At 41.7% G+C, this 20959-nt stretch overlaps 1 protein-coding gene across 1 annotated transcript in view; it reads right to left on the bottom strand.

The window, feature by feature from the left end:
- The window catches only part of ADGRV1 (adhesion G protein-coupled receptor V1), a 2034994-nt gene that overhangs the window by 1420543 nt on the left and 593492 nt on the right, over positions 1-20959 (bottom strand). The window contains exons 35-36 of the mRNA XM_078677778.1: positions 16052-16182; positions 399-498 (exon numbers count right to left, since the gene is read on the bottom strand). Coding sequence (XP_078533904.1) covers positions 399-498; positions 16052-16182 — 231 coding nt within the window. The remainder of the gene's footprint in view (positions 1-398; positions 499-16051; positions 16183-20959) is intronic.

Genomic DNA, 20959 nt, shown 5'->3' with positions numbered 1-20959 from the left:
CACTTCTCAGATGGATATAAAAGGACCATCGGAGGATCAATAGTAAGCAAGTGGACTCAGAAAACGCTGGACCACTCCTGTTCCCAGTACTACACCACCCTGCACCGGCTCAAGTCACAGGTCACCATTGAGGATCAAGGAGTTTTTTTACTGTAGGTGATTAGGCAGGATTTCAAGGTGCAAATGTGTGCTGTGTGCCTCTCAGTATTTGTCACTCAGCTGCTTAGAGTGATCCAAAATTACATAGGTAGAGTACAACCTCAAACATGCCCACAAGTATAATAATAATAATAAGATATACAGCAGAAGAATCTTACATGAACCCTGCAGAATAAAAATCATTTGCATAATTTGTTGGATATGCATTTATGAGCTGGTTTTAAATGTTTCTCAATTACCTTGTGTTATGACGTTGTAAAGCACTATACTGTATTCCTCCCTCTCTTCTGGGATTTGGTCATCCAACAGGTTTACAAATAAAGTTGTGTTCAGTGAGTTCTGTTAATTCAAAAAGAAAAATAGATATATTATCACACTTGTCAGCACACTTCTGTCCTGTAGCTCTATTCCTATGTTCCACTGTGAGTGAGTGAAGTCACATGTGGTTCCTTTGTCATCATCAAGATTTTACATTACAACCTCTTTTCAAGATTTTTATTTCCACAATATTTTTGATAGAAAGTGACCGTAACTTATTCTGAAATACATCTAATTCAGTTGAGTCCTTTGGTGATTCATTCAAACTCTCTGGAATACATCATTAAAAAGCAGAGTTACTGCTCCTCCAAATATACACATTGTTGAGACCAGTGAGGAAACAAAAAACTACAGCCACAAGTCCCTGATATCTGCATTTACTTGCTCACACAGACGGCCACACCAATTTCACTAGTGCCATGGACAACATTTTTATATTTTGAAGCAGAGGGTGGTGGAAATTTTGAGATAGATGGAGTCACAGCCTCTGCCAAATGAGGTAACTGGTGAAAAGCTCATGGCTCCTGGGGTCAACAGTAGGCAGAAGGCATTAGTATGTTGCAGGTGTGTTACCATGGGACATATTAGGGGAATCAATTAGCACAGGAGACTCGCAATCTTATCACTGAACACTATCATTAACCTAAGGGTGACTAGCCATTGGACTGTTGGGCCCCTTTTATGCACTAGCTTAAGAAATTGAGTTACTGGTGGAGGGGGTTGAACCCCTAATCAAGCAGCAACCACATTCCCTGTCAGGGTCACAAGCAAATCCCAAATTAGCCTCTGCTCAACCCTGTGGTAGTTTGACACAAAGCATCAGGCTTAACTTAGAGGTGATGTGTAAAGCATTTATGTAGCACTTAGAGGCAAATTGTAAAGTATTTATGCAGCACTTCAAACAGTAATATAATGAAGCACAACACAAAAATATCCCATACCAAGTTAGAAAAATAGAGTAAAGTTGAATAAGTAATTTAAGACAAAAATGACAAAACTTTAATCAGTAGAACCCAAGATATGCAATTTTAGGTTTTTAAGTGCAAATTGCACCAAAAGCACAAAGTGCCAACTGTGGTTACCTGGTGGCACTGGACTGGGACAAGGTGACAAGTTCAGGCCGACCACAATGGAGCGTGGGACCCAGGTAGGACCTATGAATACAGTACCTTAAATCCTGGTTGCGGAGTGATGTGGAGTCCTACGGCGAGGATGCATGGCAAAGTCAAGGTGGTGCAAGATTCTGGAGAGGAGATGCGTAATTCAGCAACAGTTCCAGGAAGCTGCGATACTGCAATGTGATGACCTGTGCCATCATCGAGGAGGCTGTCTACGAGGGGCTAGCGATTTGAAGTCCTGTGTAGAAGATGTGTTGCACACTGGCTGGTTCCAAAAAAGTTGTTGGGCTCCCAATGTGGAATCCTGCATCATCATCGAGGATGCTGTCGATGAGGGGCTTGTGATGCAAAGACCAGCTTCAAGGATGCGTAGTGAAGCAGAGGTTCTGAGGAGGTTGCAGGCTGCAATACGAATCTTGCATTAGGGATGGGTTGTGTAGCAGTCCCAATGTGGAGGTTAGTGAGACGATGCGCCTCACAGCGGCTCCAATGCAGAGTTTCTGGGACTTGATGTGTCGGTGCTTCCTAAGCACCTTCAGACCCACTTCCAAGGGTGCAGGACTGGGGTGGTAATACTTGGGAGGGCCGAACTTACAGCTGTGGCTTCTGATAGCCCTTAGAGTCTCTCAGGTAGTCCTTGATTCAAGTTACAGATCCAGTCCTTCTCACTCAGGCAGGAGGATAGCAGGGCTTCAGAGTGGCTTCCTGTAGCAAAGCAGCACAGCAGTCCTTCTTCTGAGTCTTCCACAGGTCAAGATGTGTACTCAAGAGTTGGAGTCTAAGGTCCAATATTTATACATGGTACCCTCTTTGAAATAGGAGATGTTTCTAGAGGCGCCCTCCCCCAGAGGTGTCAGGCACCCCTGCCTCCCTGTCCTGGCTCCAGCTTGTTGGAGGTCACAAAGACTAGTGACAAACCCTATGTGAAGGTGTTCAGACAGGGCATTTGTGATGTGCAAACCATAGTGGCCCTTCCTGCTAGCACCTATTTTCCCTTCGTCTCAATGTCTGGGAGCAGGCCAACTGCCAACTACACCAGTCATGGGACCCAGGAATAGGATACAGGTACCAAATGGTTAGAACAAGAAAGTTATACGTTTCTAAAAGCGTCATTTTCAGAATTGTGACTTAAAATCTGACTTTACCATTAAAGGGGGCTTTTAATTACAATTCTTTAGACACCAAACTCGGCCTGTCTACCCGCACCAAATTGAAAATTACCACTTAATAATTGTAACACAGTACAATTATTATCCTATGAGAGAGGAAGGCCTTACAGTAGTGAAAAATTAATGTAGGAATTTTTCACCACTAGGGCATGTAAAACTTAAAGTGCATTTCCAAATTTGTAACTACACTGCACCCAGCCTTCTGGACTGCTCGGGCCCACCCTAGGGGTGACATGTATATATCAAAAATGAAGGTTTGGGCCTGGCAAAAGGTTTATTTTACCAGGTCGAAGTGACAATTTAAAACTGCAAACACAGGCAAAGGCAGGCCTGAAACATGTTTTACATGGCTACTTGAGTGAGTGGCACAATCAGTGGTGCAGGCCCACTAGTAGCATTTAATTTACAGGGACTGGGTACATGGAGTACCACTTTACTAGGGACTTAGAAGTAAATTAAAGGTGCCATTTGACTATGAACCAATTCTGCCATGTTTAGAGTAGAGAGCACGAGTACATTAGCACTGGTTAGCAGTGATAAAGTGCACAGAGTCTTAAGGGCAATGAAAATGAGAACATCAAAAATAGGAGGAGTGAAGGCAAAAGGTTTGGGGAAAGACATCCCTATGGGCGACAGGTCTAACAAGTAGCAATGGTTGTGCTCTAATGAAGAACTCACACTTTTACTGGACCCACTGGAGGTACATCAGTGCTAGACTTTACACATCAAAATATCGAAAACTTGAGCCCTTAGGACAGATTAACTTACAAGGACCATCCAGTGCAGAAAAACAGTTCTATTGACCCAGTTAGATATTCCAGACAGTACCTTTAAATACGTCTTCTTGGGTTTTGAGTCTTCTTGTGGCACCAGTCACTGGATGCCACTTGAAGGGGCCATGCAGTGAATGATGTCAAAGAATTTCTCAAAACCCAAGTTGACATCATCAAACAATGGAACATTCTGGAATGCTAATTGTTGGCGATTGTTAGCAATGCAGCCCTAGGTAAACACAACTATCTTTTTTTATTTTTTTATATTAGATGGCCCCTTTAACTAGCGTTACAAATATGCAGAGGATGAGGCTCAAATAACATAACCCTATTGGAGGACCCTCTTGTAGGGACAATCCATAACAAACTATCATCCGAACAGCACTAAGGTGCAGTTTGTGGTAACATTCTTCTTTTCTTTCTTGCATTGTTACTGATGTCATTAATGGAACTGTCATATGTATTGTAGAATGTTACGCATGTAATGGGGAATGTTGTAGTGAACCTGAGTTCTAGATCAGAGAAGCGGTTGGAGCTGATCTGATCTAGACGCTTTGGTTTGTGCTCCAGTGGGTCCTTGGATTTAACTTAAATAAATCCTAATTTAAAACTTTTACTGCCTCCTCTTTACATTGGCGACGAGGTTTATTTAATAATTTATGGACCCACTGTTTTGCTTAGCGTCTTTCAAAATTTTATCGATTTTTATTTAAAAAAGAAACGGACCTACGGTGCAATCTTTTTCTTGTGCAATCTGATGAGAGCTGTTGACGGTGCTTTCTTGTGGCTTCCAAGGTACTGTGATTTTCATGCTTTGTGAGGATTTCGAGTCGCAAGTCATTGAAGCGTCTCTACGGCAGTTGGTCTGCTCGCGCTCCTGCGCATTTCCAGTGTGGTGACGTCTGTGATTAACAACGGACTCCTGAAACGCATCGCTGATCTGGAACGCAGCGCTTGGTAACACGCAACGTCGCGGCCATTTTGGGAGTGCTTTTCAGACGGCCAGCTGTTCTGTAATGACAGCGTCGGCGATTGTTGAGCAGTGTGGCGTTTGATTTACAACGTCTTTCAAGCGGCGATTTGCTGTGTTTTTAGTGTCATTTTCACAGAGCATTACCTGCGAATTCAGTGATTCGCTCACTATTACTTAAAATAAATATATCGGCAATTGAAGGTGTAGTAAGCTGGAGATCTTCTTCAATCTGTTTACTTCAGTGATGTGCACACTTTATTATTTTGAGAAGTGCATGTTGCAGTCTTATTACTACTGTGATCTGCACACAATTTTAAGTTTATATGCTTCATTGATTTTCACATTTTTAAAACTCATTTGATGTTTTCCTTTTGTGTTCTACTCGTTTGGTGAACATCCTGCTTTCTTCAGTGATATGCACACTGTTTATTTTGAAGTGCATGTCACATTTTGATTTAACTTTACTCTGCACATGTTTTAAAAGTTATTAGAGATTTATTGTTTTAGATCATTATAATGGCTACATCTCAGATTTGTAATCAACCCTCCATCTTTTTGGAAATTCCAGGAAAACCGAAATTAAGGTGGAAGAAATGGTTTGAGACTTTTGATAATTACATAGCTGCCATTGATGGTACTGGATTTTCTGCTGCAAGAAAAAAAGCAATTCTTTTCAGTTATTTAGGCACAGCTGCTATAGAAATTTTCAAGAACCTTATACCTATTGCGCCACCAATTGAAGGAGGTGATGGGTGGAATGTTTTTGTTGAAGCTGTTGCTAGACTTGAAAAACACTTTGAAGATGAACCTAATGTCATGATTGAAAGGCATTCTTTTCATAAGAGTAAACAGTCCGCTGATGAATCTGTTGAGGATTATGTAGCAGCTCTAAGAGTTTTAGCTGCAAACTGCGATTTTGGTGCCTATGTTGATACAGTGTTAAGGGATCAATTTGTGTTTAATTGTGGAGCTACAAAAGTGCAAGAACGACTCTTAGCTTGTCGTAATCCTACTCTGGCAGAAGTAATTGAATTGGCCAAAGGGATTGAAAGATCAATTGAGTCATCTAAGGTCATTGCTGCTAATGAAAACAAGAATGCTAATGACACCTCTGCTTGTGCTGTTCAAATGCATAGTAGGGGTAATTTTCAAACTAATAAAGTGTTAAGTTGTTTTAGGTATGGGTCAAAAACACATTTGGCGAACTGTCCAGATTGTCCTGCACTTAAAAAAAAGTGTACTAAATGTGGTAAAATTGGCCATCTTACATCTTCATGTAGGATTCAAAGGAAAGGTGGTAAGTCTAATTCCACAGTTAGTAGTGATTCTTACGTTAATGATGATTTGGAAAATTTAATCATCACTATTTATGATGATTCCTTTGATAGTCACATAAATAGTATTTCTCTTCCTTTCAAAGCTCCTTTAGGGATAGTTCATGTCGGTAAGGTTGCCTTTGAAGCTATGGCTGATTCTGGTTCGCCGGTGACTATCTTATCAGATGTGTTCTTTTATGAAAAATGGAAAGGTGTCAAACTTGCTAAATCCGATATCAATCCTAAAGCTTTTGGCAGATTTGACATCAAAATGTTAGGTTTCTTCGAGGATTCGTAAAAATTTGAGACTCGTGTCATATTTACCAAAATTTAAGTTGCAATTGATGGAAAAAATATTGTTGGGTGGTATGATCTAGGTAAACTTGGCATTAATTTATGCCCAGGATCAGATCATCCCATTCAGTTGAGAGAAATGCCTGTTAACAATGTTTCTTTGGAATATCCTCTATCTTCCATTCTGAATAAGTATAAGAATGTTTTTGAAGATGTTGTGGGTGAGGTCAAAGGTTTTTCACACAAGATTAAACTTAAAAAAGGAGCTTTACCTGTACAACACAAAGTTCGTATGGTACCTTTGGGTGTGAGGGACAAGCTCAAATCACATTTGGATGGTCTCTGTTCTCAAGGTATCATAGAACCTACTGATAGCTCAGAATGGGTTTCGGCTACCGTTATTGCCCTTAAGAAGAATCAAGAAATTAGATTGTGTGTAGATCTTCGATCTCTCAACAAAAACATTGTAGTGGAAACTTATCCTTTGCCAAGAATACAAGAAATGTTGGCTGCTGTCAATGGAGCGAATTTGTTTTCAATTATTGATTTGAAGGCAGCATACCATCAGGTTACTTTGGATCAAGACTCTAAAGATCTGACGGCGTTTATAACTCCGTTTGGGTTATTTAGATTTTTGAGGATGCCTTTTGGCCTGGCATCTGCTGCCAGTGTTTTCCAAAAGTTAATTGAAAATTTGTTTAGTGGAGCTAAAGGTGTCCAGTCTTTTCAAGACGACATTTTAATCTTTGCTAAGTCTATTGATGAGCATAATGTCACTCTGGAAAAAGTTTTGAAGACCTTAAGCAGCAAAGGCATGACGGTGAGCAAGAAAAAGTGGAGATTCTTAGTTAAAGAAATTGACTATATAGGCCATAAAATAACTCAGGAAGGGATTTTTCCTAAAAAAGATATCATTAGCAACCTTGAAAACGCTAGCAAGCCTCAGGACAAGGATGCTTTACGCTCTTTTCTTGGGTTAAGTGAATACTATGCGAAGTTTGTGAAAGGGTATGCTTTGGTTGTTGAACCACTCAGACAACTACTTAAAAAAGGTTCGAGATTTGTTTGGACTGATGTTCATGATTCAGCTTTTCAGTGTGTGATTAAGCTTATTGCTAGTGCTACGGGTCTTAAAACTTTTGATCCAGAAGGGAAGTCTTTTGTAACTGTGGATGCAAGCACGGTTGGATTGGGGGCTGTTTTCACGCAGATGGTTAATGGCAAGGAAAGAGTTATTTCGTTCATCTCAAGAGCAATTAGGGGTGCTGAAGTTAATTATAGTACAATCGAGAAGGAGGCTTTAGCCTGTGTGTGGGCTGTGGAGAAGTTAAAGAATTTTTTGTGGGGTAGGCCTTTTGTTTTGGTGACGGACCATAAGCCTGGACGTAACATCGTGGCAGCCGGCTATGCCCTTTATGGATTTGGTTTATATGATGGATGGCGTGAGGAGTGGTAGGGCATCTTCTAGATTGGTTCGGTTAATAGCGAGACTGCAGGAGTTTAACTTTGAGATTCAGCATATTCCAGGTGGAAACATTTTGCTGCAGACTGCTTGTCTAGGTTACCTCCAATTGGTGATTCTTGTGATGAGGTCATGGATCAACAAGCGTGTGTAGTGGCTACTTTGGATGCTGTAGAGTCCAGCAATTTTGGCATTGATGAGAAAGAATGGAATGATCATGTTGGTAAAGATAATTTGTTAGTTAAAGTCAAATCTTATGTTGTTAATGGATGGCCCTCTGTTAAAAATCTTGAGTCATCATTGAGAAGTTTTGCACAAGTGGCGAATGAATTATCTATTGAAAATGGAATTTTATTGAGGAATGATTTGTTTGTTCCACCAGGGAGTCTCAGAGAGAAGATTATCAAATTAGCACATTCAGGGCATCCTGGTGTTTCAGGTACTAAGAGGTAACTTAAGAGTCATTATTGGTGGCCGGGTTTGGATGCCTCTGTTGAGAAGTTTATCAATAACTGTGCGGTGTGTGTTAAGTCTGACAAGCACTGGAAGGTTTCAACTGAACCATTGTCTATTTGTGAAGCTCCTACAGGTCAGTGGGAAAAGCTGTCTATTGACTTTTCAGGACCTTATGATTGTCTTGGCAGAGAAAAAAGATTTTTAATTGTTCTCATTGATGATTTTTCGAAATGGTTACATTATTCTTTTGTGGAGAATCCTAGTACTGATGTGGTTATTAGTTTCCTGGACAATGTTTTCAGGATTGAAGGGGCACCTGTTTCCATTAAGTCTGACAATGGTGTTCAGTTCATTTCAAACAAAATGGAAATGTTTCTCAAAAAGTTTGGAGTGTCTGCTAAAAAGGGCTCCTCTTTATAGTCCTCGTTCCAATGGTCAGGTCGAAAGGGCCAACAGATTTTTTAAAGAGGGGATTCAAGCTGCTTTGGAGAGTAATTTGGATGGTTTTGACTTTTTGAAAGACAAAGTATGGAGTTATCATCTGACTCCTAACTCTTGTACAGGAGTTTCTCCTTTCTGTCTAATGAGAGGCAGGCAAGCTAGATCTTTGTTTTTGCCTCAACTTAAAAATAAGAGCAATTTGACAGAAAGTTTTGAATCTTCTATCTCTAAAGCTAGAGATAATATAACTTCTGCACGAATGTCAGGAAAGTCATATCATGATGGTTTTCATCATTGTAAGAGCAAAGTTGTGAACGTTGGTGATTGGGTTAGGATTGTTAATCCCTCTCATACACCAAAAGGTATGTCTAAGTTTAGTATGCCCTTTGAAGTGGAAACATTTACAGAATCTACTGTTTTTCTCAAGGGCAGAGGGTGGTGGAGCAAAAGTTCTGTGGTTGTTCTTAATCCTGGCCAAGAATTGTTTTTGATAAAAGGGAAGATGGTGAAGATGTTTGGTTTGATAATTCCTTTTCTGGTCCATTACAGAGGGAACAGTTTGCTTGTTCCAGTGATGGTCTTGGTTCTACTCTTCGTTCAGAGTCTGATCCAATTCTGGATCCTTCTGTTTCTGATTGTGATGCTGGTACTAGTTCATCTGTTCTTGGATCACATGTCTCTCATAAAAGATGTGTTAAATTGCCAAAGAGATTTGATGATTATATTCTAGATTAATCTTTCTTTGTTTTGTTTTACTTTTCTTTTCTTTTGTTCTACTTTATTTTATTTTGTTTTATTTGTGGAAAAGATACATGTGGTAATATCCTTCTTTTCTTTCTTGCATTGTTACTAATGTCATTAATGGAACTGTCATATGTATTGTAGAATGTTACGCATGTAATGGGGAATGTTGTAGTGAACCGGAGTTCTAGATCAGAGAAGCGGTTGGAGCTGATCTGATCTAGACGCTTTGGTTTGTGCTCCAGTGGGTCCTTGGATTTAACTTAAATAAATTCTAATTTATAACTTTTACTGCCTCCTCCGCTCTTTACACAGTTGTAACAGAGGATGTCATGGTAGTTAAAAGTGTGTCAAATAACATATCATTGTTTATATCTGATTTGTTACATTGCTACCTACAGCCAATGACAGCTTATCTCCGTTGGATTGATAGAGGTCACTCCTGAGGCGGAAGCCGGGAGATAGATACTGAATTGCTTTTTTAATGCACTTCTGAACTGTTATTTACAAATTTTAAAAATCGCTGTTTTTTGTAATTTCTCACTGTAATCTCTTAGGGCACTAGAAAACGTTTCCCTGACTGTACTTACTTAAAGACTCATTCCCCCTTGGGATTCCTGCCGTCCTTTCTTGGCCGATCTACAGGCCCAGCAGGTTCTCACTCCCATCGTTCCCAGGCGCAGACAGCGGCCGCCATCTTGGGTGAGGGAGAGGATAGTGCGCTAGTGCTACGGCCGATTTGGGGCCAGGGCACATAAAAGAAGCGCAAACAATACAGCTTACCATTGATAGAGGTCACTCCTGAGGCGGAAGCCGGGAGATAGATACTGAATTGTTTTTTTAATGCACTTCTGAACTGTTATCTACAAATTTTAAAAATCGCTGTTTTTTGTAATTTCTCACTGTAATCTCTTAGGGCACTAGAAAACGTTTCCCTGACTGTACTTACTTAAGGACTCATTCCCCCTTGGGATTCTTGCTGTCCTTTCTTGGCCGATCTACGGGCCCAGCAGGTTCTCACTCCCCTCGTCCCCAGACGCAGACAGCGGCCGCCATCTTGGGTGAGGGAGAGGATAGCGCGCTAGTGCTACGGCCGATTTAGGGCCAGAGTACGATAAAATGAATCCCGCTCTCCGTCCGCACAGAGGGCGGGCCCAGCGGGCGCGCCGATGGCGCGCCGGAGGGGCTCCACCGGGCTCAGGGCGCGAACCTATGCCCGATCCCACTGATAGCTCCATTCTCTACTCCCGAAGTGAGCTTCTTGCCCTGAGACCCCGCAAGAATAAACATTGTCACTATTTGCATACATCTGAGCACATATTCGCGCGCTGCGACCTGTGCGGCACAGTCCCATCGGGTTTAACGCAGCATCGCCCAGCCACTATGGACCTTTGTATGGCCTCATTGAATTGTAGGTCCCTCCCGAAACATTCGCTTGAGCTTAACTTTTTGCTTCAAGATCATGACCTTGACATTCTGTTTCTCACAGAAACGTGGCTTTCTGCCAACTCCGAGGCCGACATTGTTAGCACCCTCCCTACAGGATACCTTATCTACTCACAGATCAGAACCTCGGGCAAAGGAGGTGGACTGGCTATTCTATATAAAAACCACTTAACTTGCAGGATGAAGGACGACGGAATCGTGGATTCCGAAAACTGTCACTTCTATTTCCAACTTTCCCCTACTACCTCCTTCACAGGCCTTTTAGTATATCGTCCCCCCGGGCACTCCGGTCATTTCACCAGCTCCCTCCTAGAAACGGTCACTGTTCTAGCCTCCTCCGCGCCTAACTTCACCATCTTAGGTGATCTAAATCTCCACTTCAACGAACCTTCTGACAAAGTAGCCTCTGACTTGCTACTTGATCTATCATCCTATGAGATTTATCTCAGAAATACAGGAGCCACACACAACAAAGGTCACCTTCTAGATCCGATACTCTCCAATATCGGGTCATTTCAAACTAGCCCCCCTTCTCCCCTCCCCTGGACAGACCATTTTCCCTTGACTTTCACGTGGCAGGTCGAGCGCAAAACTGTTCATACGCCCAGTACCTCCACTCACGATAGAATGTGGTCGAAACTTTCAGTGGAAAAGTGGACTGACATACTAGACTGCTCCCTCCCACCCCCCGCTTTAGACCCCGTTGCGGCCGATATTAATTTAAAAAACTGGCTCTCTAATTCACTGGACTTAGTTCTACCCAAAAAAGTCCTGAGAAAAAAGCAGGCTAGAACTGGCTCCGCCCCCTGGTACACTCCTGAGCTTAGAACCCTTAGGCAAGGCCGCAAGAGGTTTGAGCGTATCTGGAGAAGAAACTGGGACACGGCCAACAAAAACACCTATCGCGACTCGATCAGAGCGTACAAAGTCGCCCTCAGAAACGCCAAAATAACCTTTTATGAACACAGAATAAAAAATGCCTCTAACTCAACGAGAGAGACCTACACGATCATGAAAGAACTCCTGAAGATCCCTGATCCCCCGTTACACCAAGATCCCTCAGGCGCTAAATGCAATGAACTAGCCACTTACTTTGACCAGAAAATCAAAAATATCATTTCCACCCTACCCCAAATGGAGAGCCGCCCACACTATGAGATCTCGCCTCCGGACATAACCCCTCAGTTGAACACCTTTAATTTAATCTCTGAGGAGGACTTCCTTAAAATCTTATCCAGCATCAAGAGTGGTTCTCCTAGTGACCCTGTCCCGATGCGTTTCTTAAAACAGATAGCTGCCACTATTTCCACCCCGGCAGCTGAGCTCATCAATCTCTCTCTTTCTCAGGGCATTGTGCCTCCCAGCTGGAAAGGGGCCATTGTCAAGGCCCTTCTTAAGAAACCTCATCTCGACCCTCTAGAGCTTGCCAATTTCAGACCGATCTCCCTTCTTCCAGGGATTAGTAAGATCCTCGAAAAAGTGGTGAACTACCAACTCTCCCACTTTTTGGAGTCCAATGATCGGTTGCGCGATTCCCAAACCGGATTCCGCCCAGGCCAAGGCGCTGACACCGCTCTCCTCACTGTCATCGAGGAGGCCAGGCGCATTCTGGATTCAGGAGGATCAGTGGCAGTGATCCTCCTGGACCTGAGTGCGGCCTTCGATACGGTGAATCACCGCATCCTGATCCACCGCCTGGCCGAAGTCGGAATACGAGGGTCTGCTCTGACCTGGCTATCGTCCTTTCTCTTGAATCGCACCTTCCAAATCTGGGAAGGCAATTCACAATCTGCCTTAATTCCCCTCCAGTGTGGTGTGCCGCAGGGCTCATCTTTGAGCCCCACATTGTTTAATGTGCATATGGCCCCCCTGGAGGAGGTGGTTGCCCCTTTCGGGATCAAAATAATAAGCTATGCTGATGATACCCAACTGGTCGTCTCACTCTCACAGCTTAGCCAATGCTCTGACAATCTCCATTATTGCTTGTCCAAGATCCATGCCTGGATGTGTGACTCCTCACTCAAGCTCAACGGAGAAGAAACTGAAATCATGATGTTAGGTCACAAGTCGGCCCTTCTGCCCCCTTCCATCTGGCCGTCTTGTCTAGGGGTCCCACCCACCCGAGAAAGGAAATCAAAAGTCTGGGGGTTTGGCTCGAACAGGACCTTTCGCTTAAGACTCATGCGAAAAAGACAGCAGGTACCTGCTTCGGCCTACTCCATTCCGCACGCAAAATTCTTCCCCTTCTCCCGCAGCATTCCAGGAGGCTTTTGATACAAGGTCTAGTTATTTCTAGACTAGACTTCAGCAACGCAATCTTCCTGGGAGCCCCGGAAGCTACAATCAACAAGCTTCAACTAACCCAAAATGGCGCTGCCAGGCTTTTAATGGGTATCCCCCTTAGGTCATCAGCCAAACCTGCTCTCAAAGCACTTCATTGGCTCCCCGTACGAGAGAGGATTATTTTCAAATCCCTATGCATTGCCCACAAAATCCTCCAAGGTAAAGGACCCATGATTATAAGAAACCTGGTCACCCCCTATAAACCCAACAGAACCCTGCGTTCTGACAATGGGTTCCTGGCCACGGTGCCTAGAATCAAGAAAACTCGCACCGGAGGCCGCCGCTTCTCGGTCACCGCGGCTTCCCATTGGAATTCTCTCCCACTGCAACTTCGCGCGGAACCCGGTCTCCTCCGCTTCTGTAAATCTCTGAAAACTCTCCTCTTCCCTAAATGATTCCCCCCCCTTCCCTTCCACGCCCCCCCTCTGAGTCCCACTCTATCTTAGCGCTGGGATGCCTTCTGGTAACCATGCGCTTTACAAAAATGCCATACAATACAATACAATACAATTTGTTACATTTTAACATGTCTGTTCTTGAATGAAGTATAAGCAGACTCATTCTCCTGTCACCACTGGCCAGAGGGGATACGCTTTGCACTCCCATCAACGAACTATTGGTGGATTTCAGATAATTGTCTCAAGCTGAAATTATTAAAAGTTGAGATTGGCTTGATCTCAGCAGTCACATCTCTGTGTGAGCCAGTTTTTTGGCCATCATCCATGGGCTATTCTTTGCCCCGGTTGGTAGTTAAGAATCTGGATATCATAAACTACACAAAATACCCCTGGAGGCACAGACAGAAGTCATTTATTTCCTGTTTAGACAGCTGTTGCCGTTCACTCACAATTTCATCAGTCACCAATGAACAGTAGAAAAGGTATTTGCCTCTTTCCAGCTCTAGTTTAGGAATGTTATTATTTAAGTCTTCCACAGCATCCAAACTCACACTCAGAGTATACAAAATGTAGCAGTAAGAGTTCCAGTGAGAATCAAAAATGTGATCATAGCTGGATAATGAATGCAGAAGTGGATAAGATAGCCAATGAAAACGCTGCAACATATCTACCCACATCTATGATTCTCCCACAAGGTTCAAGCTACCATCTCTCTTGTCTTATCAAAACTAGACTATGTTAATGGTGTGCATCATGGCTCACCTTTGTCAACTATGAGAAGATTACAAGATATTCAGAACATTGCTGCTTGACTCCTCCTACAAGCAAAGCCACAAGCACACATCTCTCCTGCCTCGAGGGCCCTGTTCTGGTTACCAGTTGCTCGAAGATCCACCTTCAAGTTGCTTTGTGTCACACACAGATAATGTGAGTGACACAATAACACAGCAATATATGGCAAAGAACTACTCTTCGTCAGGAAGAAAATCAACTTATATATACAACGAAGGAACCCATGCTCGAGAATGGCTCCTCACCTCAACATTCCTGCATACAAGGAAAATAAACATGGGTGGAACATCTTTCTTTATTCAAGCAACCAATCTATATTTGCTACACACACACACACATAAGATGAACTGAGAACTATCTAAGCTTCAGAAGATTTGGCAAGGGCTGGCTCTTCCCCACATGACGACTATACTTACAACACAGCAGTGTACTACAAAAGTAGACTCGGACATGACAAAATATGCTTCTTACAGTATAGAGATGAAGTTGTTGTTATACACGTGTCATTGTACATCGAACTAAGCTTCCTGTTATATGGAGATACATTTATATAAAGGGAAAATCTATATTACACATGATGCATGTGTATATCAGACCATGTCATAATTGCTGCTTCTCTGAACAATATAGCTACTATATAGGTGCTTATATAAAGGGGTTTATGCTTGCTACTAAAACTTTACGAAATGTTGAAAGAAATGTGCATACTTCACCAAAAGATAAATGTGCACATCAGTTCATGTAAATATTGCTGCTTGTATGCACATATTGGTATTTATACAGAGGGGTTTTCTCCAACCAATAACACTTTACCAAGTGTCAGATGCATATATGAATGTATAAGTTAATTTCAGTTTTTTTATATAAAAAATACTCCTTTCAACCTGTGATCCATCCCTCTTCCCTCTCTAACTCATACCAAACTTTTCTGAGTACTATGAACTCCTAAATATCCTTCTCGAACTCCCCTGCCTTTTTCACCCCTGTCAGTCCAACTAACAGGCACACACGCCCACAACTTACAAAAACAACTTACTACTTTCCCTTCCAAATCCATTCCAATCATTCCATCCCTACTCTAAACTCTACTATACACAAGAAATCAAGAGCACAAACCTAACACAACTATTGCAGGAGGAAAAAACCCACTTATTACTAGTATACTATTAACCTTTAATCTTGGTTTCAAGAGTAGCGTGCTACTCACAGCAAACCACATCAACGCCTCGTCATGGGTTGTAAAAGCTATATAAATACAATTTACAATTACAATATCTGTGCACCCACAAAGCAGTCCTTAAAGAGGATCCGCTATTTCTGCAACAGCAGTTTACCTGTTGTGTTCCGAATTGGAATTTCAATTTTCATGCAGCGGTTTTCTAGTTATGCCACTGTTTAATTGAACCAAACTTAGGGGAAGACTTCAAGGGGCAATCATTTTTCTCAAGGACTCGTGGTCCTTCAACTGGAGCTTGCAAGGTGACCATGCATAGTTTGTATAAAGCCAAGAAAACCTGTATTTGCAACCTGTATATTTAGCCATTTGTTGGGTTTCATAATGCGCTTTCTGCAGCACCATGAGGCCTACTTGGGGAGTAAGTGCACCATACAAAACAATTAACAACGCTTTATAACACTTTTTTTTAAAGGATCATTTTCTGAGAGCAATCATGCAGCTAGTGAAATTTGCTATGAATTGGTGTCATTTTGCTTTATTATCTGGAAGTAAATAATTAAATTATGCGTTAGCAACTTGGTTTATCTATGGTGGACATCATAAAGTGTTAATGTTTTTACAATTGCAAAACACTATGTAATTATGTGTGGGCTTCTCCATGTCTAATGCTGTTACCTCAGAAAAGTATAACATGCCACTGCTGTTTGCAAAGTTTTGTTCCAGACGTTGTCCACGAATTCTCCAATTCACAGTAACATTTCCACGACCAGGAGCAGTCCTTAGCACAATGAAGGATAATTTCTGACCTAAAAGTGCACAAATCCATGATTAACCAAGTGACACGTTACCTCTTTTTGCTTTCTATGCTCGCCTAGAAATGAAATCTAGAAAAACAAAACTTCAAAGCATGCATCATTATTGCAAATCTAGAAACAGCAAACATACAAAATGTTACTTGTACACAGTAAACATTTTGAGGTGTTAGTACAGCCATGGGATAGTAATTCGAATGTCAGCCGAGAGCTAGTGAGTTTGACATCTGTGCTCTAAAGAGTGTAAAGAAATGAAGCTGTCATAGCACGCCATTACTTCACCTACAGAGGTATGCCAAAGGAATAGGTTAGCACATATCAGAGAACGCAGACCCCCCAGTACCTACACTTTGACAGCAAGAATGCCTCATGCAAATAAATAACATGCAAACATCTGGCCTACAAATGCCTCATCTATGTGCAATTCAGAAACTGCTAGTAATAGGGATTTAAGTGGGCATGCATACAAAAGTATTGCAATTACCTGCAAAAGCCATCGATCTCAGACGTCCTTTCATCAGTTATTGGCTTTTATTAGCATAGAAGTATGTGGCATTGGGGGGGGGGGCAATTCATTTTTTCAATGTGTACATGTATGTAGTAATAGTGTTTATTTATTTGTATAAAAGTATGTATGGAATAAAGCTATAGTGCACATTACAATGATATGGCAAATCACCGCGGAGTTGTGTGACCATACAGAGATACAAGGTTGTAGGCAGAGGGCTGATATCGGTCACGAAACTACACAATAACTAGCAATATCCTTCACAATGTACATTAAGGGGCCATTGTATATCATTAAATATGCGAGCCTTGGTGCTGCTAAGTGACCCCACGTCATGTGTGACAGAATCAGCACGTCCTGGCTTTATAGTCAGAACTCAGCATGCCGGGATTTTTACGCTCACACTTTAAGTATTAAAAGTAAAACTCGTTGTCTCAGATTGCAACACGACGATGCTAAAGACACAGAACAGGCCGAAATTGGCATACATGTTCATGACTACTTGGCTTGCGTCCTGTTTGACAACTTTACATCAGGTGAATCTGCTAATTCAAGTACCATAATGTCAAACAATATAGAATTAATGCGTAACAGGTAGAGATGGATGAATAGGCCGACGTGAGATAAAGTCTGCTTTCTCAGGTGCCCTTTTGGAAGGTAGGGGCCAAAAGTAATTGCCCACTTTTCCCATATCTTAAACGTCTCTGCTTCTGCACCGTCGAACTGCACATAGGTAGGTTACCTTCAATTGGCATGCAATAAAGCCGTGACTGTTAAAATATATGGATGCAATAACAACCGACAGGCGCCGATGAAACATACAAACGTGATGACCAATGTGACACAAACGGACACACGGAACCAGTCTGCACAAGTCCAGGGTGGTTGAACAGTTCACAAACTAGAGCCGGTGGTTCAAAAACCTAAACCTCTGCAGCGGTTTGCTATTCAGGTGCACTCTTAAACCAGAGCACCTCTGTCACCGTCCCTTAGAGTGTGTTGGTGATTAGCCCGTTATTTGATGGTGGGCCTAAAAAATGCATTCACAGTGAGACCGCAGGCTGCCCCTCATATGACATGTACAGTGTGAGCATTTGCAGATTTCTTATTTTCAGCCCAGACCACGCAGGTGTGCTATGGTCATGTGAGCCCTTTACCCTTACCCGGGTATGGCTTTGGCAAGGACCCAACTAGCCTCGATGGTTTGGTGCAGTCTCCGAAAACAAACCCACACCCAGCAGTCTACATATGGTAGCTTGGTCATGTTCCATTGTGGCACAAGTATACAAAGAGTGTCCACGGGTCTACCAACAACAGATCTACCTTGGAAAGACATAAACCAACAAATTAAGTGTGTGACTAGATAAGAAAATCCCCTTACAAATAAGGATACCCATCAGTCACCATTCGATACCACCCTAGTCATCATCTGGGATTCCTTAGACATTCCCAGCGTGAATCATAAAAGTTGTTAACTAGGACTGGGTTGACACGTCCTGCATCTAATTATGAAGCACGGGATCACCTTGTAGATGGCAAATGATGGTATTGATTGATGGGTAAAAATGAAAAAATTGCAGTGTGTGTGATGTGTGAAACAGTACTTCTGTTGTGTTACTTCACATACTTAGAAATTAGGTCTCTACCTAAACCTGCCATATTCCTTGGTGCATCCCATTAACAAAGCCATTCATGAGTATGTGAAGTAGCACTCTTGTAATAACACTTCAAGTGCTCACACACGCTTTTGTGGGTTCAACAAGTGCACTTTACTGGCCGGCACTAAAAAGGAGGCCGGGTTGAAGGAATTCTTTCTTTCGAGTTTCCAGTACAGCCTAAATTGACAGCCTGCAGTGAACGTACACAGGTATTAGCTCCCTGACATGACAATCAGTGGTATGAAAAATTGCGTGTCTGATCATTAGAGAATGAACTAATTTTGCAATCCCTCTCTGTGCTTATTTTCTTTAAAATGTCTTTAGGTGGAATTCATACTTTATTAGACCTGAATAACTGAGAGTAATATTGCAGAAAAAAATATGTACGCTAAGCATCATATTCTTACTAGTTTATTCACATATCATATTGTCTATGATAGTATTGAAACACATCTTGTCCTATTTATGGATTTTGCATTTATAATCTTGAAAAAGACACAAGTTAATACTTACAGTCGCATCTTTTTCATCATACTTGCAAAATGCAGAAACAAGATATGACACATTATATTCCAATACAATATTAGTCAATATAATATCTAGGTGGCAAACTATTCAAAGTTACACAAATCATGTTGTCAGATATTCACAATACCTTGCCGTGGACTAGAATTGCTTGATTATTGTGTTGTTTTTCATCATGGTCATACTTGTATGCAATTGACATAATTCTGCCTGTAAACAAAATGTCGACATCTAACACCAGAGAACGTTGCTGAGAGAACTTGTTTTCCACTGCTGGGCAATTTTGCACCACGATTTTTGCCATAAGAGCAAATAGAAATGTACACTGGCCAACAGGTGCAAAATGGAATTGTTTGATCGAGTTGGCCAGTCCAAATATTATTTCTGATCTGGCGAGTCTTTGCATATGTAATGAAAAATTGTGCAGCACGTTGAGTGATCTGGTACTTTAAGGATTACTTCAGTATATGTCTAGTCACCATGCACATCATCGTTTGATTTAAAAAAAAAAAAAAGGAAATACGGGGGCAGATGTATCATCCGTTTTTTCTCGCAAACACTGGGATTCGCAAAAAAGCAGCGTTTGCGAGAAAAAAAACGGAAAATGCGATGTATCATGGAAATCGCATCGCAAAATTAAGGAATCGCATAATTTGCGATTCCTTAATTTTGCGTCAGCATTTAAGGAATCACAAATTGCGATTCCTTAAATGCTATGTATGAAGCACCCAAGTTGTGCAAATTTCTTTAAGAAATCGCAAATTACCACCAACTTGTAGTTGGTGGTAATTTGCGATTTCTTTTACAAATGCACTTTTTGGCATTTGTAAAGGTGCCATGTGGCGCACATACATGCCCTTAGGGCCCTTAGGGCATGTATGTGCGCCATATGCACACACATGTAAATTTCAGGGGTGCAGCAGGGTGTCCTTTAGGCACCCCTGCACCCTTGAAATTTGCGATTAGCAAATTGCGAATCGCAAATTGAGAATAACTTACCATTCCTTCCTATGGGCCTCCTGGCCCATAAAAATGAATGGGAAAGTATTTCTTAATTGCGAATTGGCAATTTGCGAATTGGCAATTAAGGAATATCAAGAAATCGCTAAAAAATTGCGATTTTTTTGATACATACCATTTGCGATTCTCAAATAGCGATTCTCAAAAAATCGCTATTTGTGAATCGCAAATAGGTATCTTGATATATCTGCCCCATAGTTTTTAAAATCCATCTGTTTCCATGTGTGCACGGATTCGTCAGGGATACACCTAGGAATATCCCCAAAGTATATTTGACAACCTGAACCTCTCAAAGGCCACAGTTCTGGGTTGAAACCTTAGAAGATGTTCCACAATATTTTAAATAATATTAGCGTGTCTGCATTGATTTAAACTGAAACCTCAAGTGATTTTGCCGTGTGCTTCTTGCCTGCTGCTCACTCGTATACTGTAGACCTAAGGGTTCAGGTCAATTCAGGAGGCTCTAGAGACACTGACATCTTATTGATGCTGCACCATGAGGGATGTTGGCCAGAAGGGCATTTTTCAGTTACTGAGTGATTCGTGAAGCACCTTTACATCGTAGGGTATTCTTGACCAGACAAAATAGAGTTGTGATATGTAACTGACAGCAACAAAGGGAAACATACTTACAAGAACAGTATAGGGCAGTAAATGCCATGAATGCAGCATATGCAAACTTGTAAGTGACAGTCTATTTCACCAATAGACTTGAAAATAGATTGTGACAAGGCACAATTATTCCAGATGCTAAATTACTTAGGGTTCTACGGACAGTGGTCTGGTCATAGATTAATTGGTGGCATGCCAGATTAGCTTTAAAAAACAGAGGAGGCCCTTCCTGCCATTGACTTTATGTTGTGGCTCAGACACTAGGACACATGTTCTCAATGTAGCTTTCAAGGCTTTTTTGTCTTGTACATTCCAGCAATTGCAAGAGTCCTAGACACAACTGATGCATGGGGCAAAATATCTGATGGTATCTCACACCTAAGCAATTCCTGTTAGGTTTCCAATTAGGATATTTGTTTTAGGGGAGCCTTTAGATGTTCCTTCTTGG

Source organism: Lissotriton helveticus, chromosome 2_1, assembly GCF_964261635.1.
Source record: "Lissotriton helveticus chromosome 2_1, aLisHel1.1, whole genome shotgun sequence".
Classification (NCBI taxonomy): domain Eukaryota; kingdom Metazoa; phylum Chordata; class Amphibia; order Caudata; family Salamandridae; genus Lissotriton; species Lissotriton helveticus.
The sequence above is the reverse complement of the archived record's forward strand: the minus strand, read 5'-3'. Positions and strand labels throughout refer to the sequence as shown.